Raw genomic sequence first — 6,000 nt, forward strand, 5'->3', positions numbered from 1 at the left:
GATGTGGTACCATGAGCAGACTGTCGTCTGTTTCCATGTGTAGGGGATCTTAAACAGTGTCTCCCCTTCCACCAAGAGCATTATGAGGTGGGAAGGAGGGTGAAGAGAAAGAATGGGGTGTGATTTTCACCAAAAATACTGAAATAAGACAAACCCATTTGGTGATGTTTTCCTGGTAAAAGGAATAGGCCTGAAATTTTGGCAAATACGCTATAACTGACACAGGGCCAGGACTTCAGGAAGACATTTTAGTTGGGAAGACTTCTTAATTGGACTGCTATTTTATTTCAAAAGTGGGTCGTTTCACATTGTCAACCACACAGCTTAGCAGGTTTCATTCCCATAGTAAAGGCGTTGCCATCAATGTTTTGTATCCACTGCAGCATGTAAGTTCCACTTCACCTCTTATTTTTGCCGCTCTTGTATACCAGTGGGTTTGTACCTGTTCCTTGAGTCAGAACTGGTGTCTAGGGTCATGCAAATGTACCACTTCACAGGGATGGGACACTGTCAAGGGAAGACAGTTTGTTTATACAATGACACCAGTTGCTCCTCCAAAGGAGAGAGCACGGCACGCTGTGGGCAGCAGGGCATACACTGCAGCTGTTCCTTCCCAGGGAGGGTGCAAGTTCTGGGCCGTGCAGGTCTGGTAGTCACAACGTTTTGTCAAGTCAGGCAGGAGTGCTGGTAGCCCAGACTGACACCGCTGTTGGTACCTGAACAGCAGTGTGGGGTGCTGGGCTCTGGCTAGCTGCAAAAGCTTCCTTTCCATAATACGGGGTCTAAGGGTACCAGACTCTGATGTAGAAATACAAGTTTTACCCAGTGACTGTGCTTAAAACCAAGATGGATTTGGACATTTGTTTTTTCTTAAGGGTATCCTCAGGGGACAGGCAGACATCCTCCCTTTGCCGTTCTTTTAATACCTTGCTTTTTGCATGAGCTGTAATTTTTCCTTTTTAAACGGTTTTCCCTGCAAAAGAGCTCACGCTCCCCAGTTAAAAACTGACTTCATCTCTGAGAAGCTTTTGTTTAGCTTTTCAGACCTTCTAATAAAAATCTTTCCCTCTGGAAATGCCCTTCTATATGGTTTAAGAGCAGAGGTGGTGGCCTCAAGAGAAAAACTTGTCTTTCATACTAAGACGAGAGTTGGTCTGTTGGATGTTTTTCCTCTCCATAACTGAATTGGGATATGGAATTATTGACCATGAGAACATAAAATTGCATTTCTTTGTTTTAAAGGAGGTCAATAATGATACGAGGTGTACCTTAGATGGTTCTGTGTTACTGGGGGTGGTTGTTTACTTTTGTGATATCCTAGCTTTGGAGGGATGGTATATCAGAAGCAGAGAGAGCCTCCACTAAAAATTATGTGGTCACTTATACTGTACATTGAAATGTAACAAATGTGACCTTGAGTAATGTCATTCTTGTCTGAACTGCAGTGACATCAACATGAAAGGTGGTGTTTGTATACTCTCTGCAGCTGGACAAAGGTGATAAGCCTGTCCCAGGCAAAGAGCTCCCTTAATGGCTTGGTGTGGCTTATGATTTCCTTGATTTGAAAAAATATTGATGGTGTGATTGATGTTGTATTTCACTAGTGCTGCTGATTGTTTTATTTGAAGTTGTAGAGGAATCTCCATCCTGAACTCACTGAAGGAACTTGGGAAGATGATTAATTTGGCCTTTTAGGCACTGTGTCTCTGTAATCCTGATGGACAGTCCAGACCCGTGGCAGACATTCCTAACAAACAGTGTACAAGCTTTGAAGCTCTTCTTTGAAATTCAGTTGGCAAATCTTTTTCTTCATCGTTCCTAATGGTCCTGGCAGTTTCACTCGCCGTCTGTTTTCCTGCTACAGATATCATGAAGCTGCATGCTTTCTTCCTTGTGCAACCTCAAGACTGATTTTGGGCACAGTGTTACTTGATCTACTGATTGTTAGCCGAAGCTGTTCCTTAATGATAGGGGGAAACAGAAATTAAATTATATTTTGCATTAAGCAGGAGAGTAGTAGACTGGAGCTGTAGGTCCTTAGAGCTGATACATTAGATCAAGTGCACAGTAACAGCTTTAAAATTTGCATCGTGCACACACTATTTAGCTATTGCAGTCAAAGCTGATATGGATTGATGCTACTTCTCATAAAAGTAAGCAGGCATAAGTACTCCTAAAAATTGACTTAGAAGCTAGAGTAATTAAATATTGCACATCAAATAATCTTAGGAGCTCGAGTGTTACAATAAGCCAGGGCAGAAATGTAATTGGGCCCAGTTTTTCTGATAACTTCATGCTTAAAAAGTTACCTGTCATGTTGAACACCCAAAATTATTAATTTTTCTGGAAGACATGGGCCTAAATGAAGATATTAACAACCTTATTCTTTAGTGTCCCTTGACTTTTGGAATTTGTCCATTGTATCTATGCCGTAGAGCAGGGCAGACTGTTAACTGGTAGCAGGCACATGCATGGAGGGAACTTGGCAGAAGAGTAGGCGTTGATTCCACACAGATTATACTGTTTACCTCTAAAGGAAAAAGCATATCTGGCCCCACTGAGAAGCAATGAGACCAGGTATCTTCATACTGGACCTTCTGAAGTCTGAAGTAAGAGCTAGAGAGAAGAATCCACATAATGGAAATAAATTCTGCACATCGTGGATTTTGATGATGAGTGTGAAAAACGTGTGTTTATGCACTTGCATCAGTGCCAGAAAAGGTGGCCGAACCAAGGAAGAAAAGAATTTGTATCTAGCAGATAAAGTCACAATTTGTGCATGGAGAGTTGCAGCAAGTGAGGAACAGTGTTATGACTAAGGTCACCTCGTTAAACCACAGAAGGAGCTGGTATGTGGCAAATGGTGAACAGCAGAAGCATGATAAATACGGTGTGAAGGTAAAGAGGGTTTAGGGTCACCTGTTTTGCATATTGTTTTTTATTTTGTGTCAAACTCTGAGGTGAGTTTCAGGTTGAGCTTCTCTTACTCTCATTTCATCTGTGTCCTAAACTTAATTTAGCATCACTGTCCTATAATTTGCAGGCTTTGAAGAATTAGCTCATTAGTCAGGTTTGTGACTTATTTAATTTTGTATTTCTGTCTGTGATACCAGCCTGCAGTGTTGTTTGGGTTTTTTTAAGTTAATTTCTTCCTGAGTGTCTGTAATTGTTTTTTAGTGCCTTTCTGTCTAGATTGGCAGCTGGTATAAATCAGCATAGTCATAATAGTTCCACTGAACAACTCTGCCTGTTTTCAAATCAATTTTTTTACAGTTCAGGATGAACTCCAGCAGTCTTTGTTCTGGCAAAATTAAAGTTTCTTCTCTGTGAACTTCTGTAGTAACAACTACTATGGGAATTGGCCCAGTTGGAATGTTTGTTTTCCTTTATAATTTGTGTTTGTTTCAGATGGTAAATAGCATCTATAGTTCTAGGACAAAATTTAAATAATCTTACTGAGCAAGTTATTCCCTGCATCATTGCAAACCCATTAATTCCAAGAAGTTCTTAGGAAAATTGCTATATAACATAGAAGCACTGCTATAATGGTCAATAGCAGATGCCCAGTAAAAAGTGTAAGAAGCTGGGTATCAGGTAGTGCCATGTATCATATACTAACACTGCACAGAGTAGTGTGCTGGTTGGCATAAGACATATAGAGGTGTTATCTATTAAAGGAAAAAAGCTTTTCCCAATACAATTAAGTTCTAAAACTGAAAGAAAAAGCCAGCATGCAGTAGTCTGGAGTTATAATTCTTCCTTTTCTTGCTACTTTGAAATGTACTGTGAAAAGGCTAAAACTGTAAAATAAATGATTCGTGAGAGGATTGATGTCTACAACATTAAAAATAGATAATTGAATTTATTTTTCATTTGTGCGTCTTGATACTAACCATTTTTTTTGGCCTGCTTTTACAACTACTTTTGCATATCTGCAACTGTATTCCCCCGAGAAGTTAAACAGAAATTAATGTGATAACCTACTTAAACAATTTGTGTGGGATTGTGTTTCCCAGATCAGTTTCTTAGGAAGCAAGAATCTTGTTTTGGTTTGTTTCATGACTTGGCCAAAGCATTTTCTGTGGGAACAAAATATTTCCCAAAGATATTCAGGAGGTTGGAGGTGGTACTGTTCTTTTGTTCAGGTTGACTTCTTTGCCTGTCTGTGGCAAGAGAGAAATGGAGTATCAGCACTTCAGCTATTCGGAAAGATGATAGTAGTCATTCCCCGCGTGGATGCCCCTATGAAACATGGAGCAGAACTCTCTGGAGCTGATGTACTCCAGCTCTTCAATCACTGGCAACATCCCACAACCAAAGGACAGGCCAAGAGGTCAACCACTGATGGGGAGGAAAGACATGCTTTGGTGTAAATGAGGAGGCAAGCAGTTACAGTCTGTTGCTTTTCTTTCCATTTTTGAATGCAGAATGAAGAAGGTTTCCTGCAGGAGGGAATGGTGAATAATACAGATGTTCCTGTGGATCCTGAGAATGAGGCTTATGAAATGCCTCCAGAGGTAAACCTGTTGTAGTGTTTGCTGTGAATGCATGTAGGAGAAGGGCACAGGAGGGGACTGCACGCTCAAGTTGAGTTAGCCTGGCACAGGCTGGTGCTGGGAGGGCACAGCAGAAACGTGGTCTCTTTGGCCAAGATCTCCCAGAGGTATAGTGCTGGGAATCAGAAAATCTGTTGCTTTCTCAATAATAAGGAAGTTTAATAGGAAAAATATTGTGTGTGTTTCAAAACAATTGTGCTGGGCTTTCTAAGTAATCCACAATAAACTATTTTCTTTTTCTTATGTTTGATAGGGAGTATGGGCAAAACTGCATCTTCATAGATTGATAGCTTGGCCACTTATCAAAGCATCATGCTTTGTAAAGCATGATAATTCATTATTATACTGTTAATGCAATTATGGGAGTAAATGATTTTGTTGTTTTTATGAACCTACTATCTGAACTATTACTACAGTGTCTGGCATGATGCATTGGTAGTTGGAGTGTCAGTTTTACAGTAGCACAGATAATTAGACTGAAAATGAGAGGTATAAAATATTTAGGCCATGATCCATAAAAGATTTATAGGCACGCTTGATTGCTAACAGCCTGAATATCACTGAAAGTATGGGGGCTGCTCGCATACCTGTAGTTAAACACACATTTAAATTATTTACTGACTTGAACCAGTATCTGCAATATGTGGTGTGCTATTCAGCCCAGAGGTAGTTCTGCTCCCTCTCCAAGTGAATTGCCATGGGTGGTTTCATGAGCTTCTGGTGACGATCATCTGAATCACTGTAAAAGCCTAATTCTCCTGTAAATACCACAGCTTGTAAGGTACACTATCTGGCAGGTGTGACAAAGTAACAATAAACTGCAAGATCCTGATCAGTGATGATTATCCATACTATTTTGGCGTTGAATCCACTAGGACTACAACAAGCAGTGAAAGTAGGATGTATTTATCTAAAATACTAGTAGCGCTGACTTCTGCTCTCCTCATTAGGAAGAGTATCAAGACTATGAACCAGAAGCATGAGAGTCCTTTTCTTCCTTTATATCTCCTGAAATCTACTAACTACTAAAGATGTCCCATCCTGTACAAGTGCTGAGTTCCAATGTGCCCAGTCGTAAAATTTTTTTACAGTTTTTACGGTGTATTTTGAAGTCTTCCATCAGCAATGATTGGAGTATCTGTGACTGCATCCACCTTGTTTCAGCATCTCCCTCCTGCTGAAATGAAAGCTGGTTGGCAGGGTCATTGTTGTGCTGTGGATATTGTGGCTTCAAGTTTAAAAGTTAAAAAGAAAACATTAAATAAAAACACCTAAGTGTCTACTGCTTATTTCTAACTCTGTACATGTTTTGTTGATAGGCTGTCAGTAATTTGATATTGTTTATGATACAGTTTTTATTTGTTTCCTATGACTATTCTTTCTGTGCAGAGATGACTTATTGTGAGAGCTTTATATATATGTATATGTATCATACATATAAAAA

At 39.8% G+C, this 6,000-nt stretch overlaps 1 protein-coding gene across 3 annotated transcripts in view; it reads left to right on the top strand.

Annotated features, from left to right (window-relative positions):
• The window catches only part of SNCA (synuclein alpha), a 70,784-nt gene extending 65,100 nt beyond the window's left edge, over positions 1-5,684 (top strand). For all 3 annotated transcript variants that reach the window (XM_080401003.1, XM_080401004.1, XM_080401005.1), the window contains exons 5-6: positions 4,428-4,517; positions 5,507-5,684. In XM_080401003.1, the coding sequence (XP_080257129.1) occupies positions 4,428-4,517; positions 5,507-5,539 (123 nt within the window). In that variant the 3' untranslated portion in view covers positions 5,540-5,684. The remainder of the gene's footprint in view (positions 1-4,427; positions 4,518-5,506) is intronic.
• The last annotated feature ends 316 nt before the right edge of the window (positions 5,685-6,000 follow it).

This window comes from Falco punctatus, assembly GCF_963210335.1.
Source record: "Falco punctatus genome assembly, chromosome: 1".
Taxonomy (NCBI): domain Eukaryota; kingdom Metazoa; phylum Chordata; class Aves; order Falconiformes; family Falconidae; genus Falco; species Falco punctatus.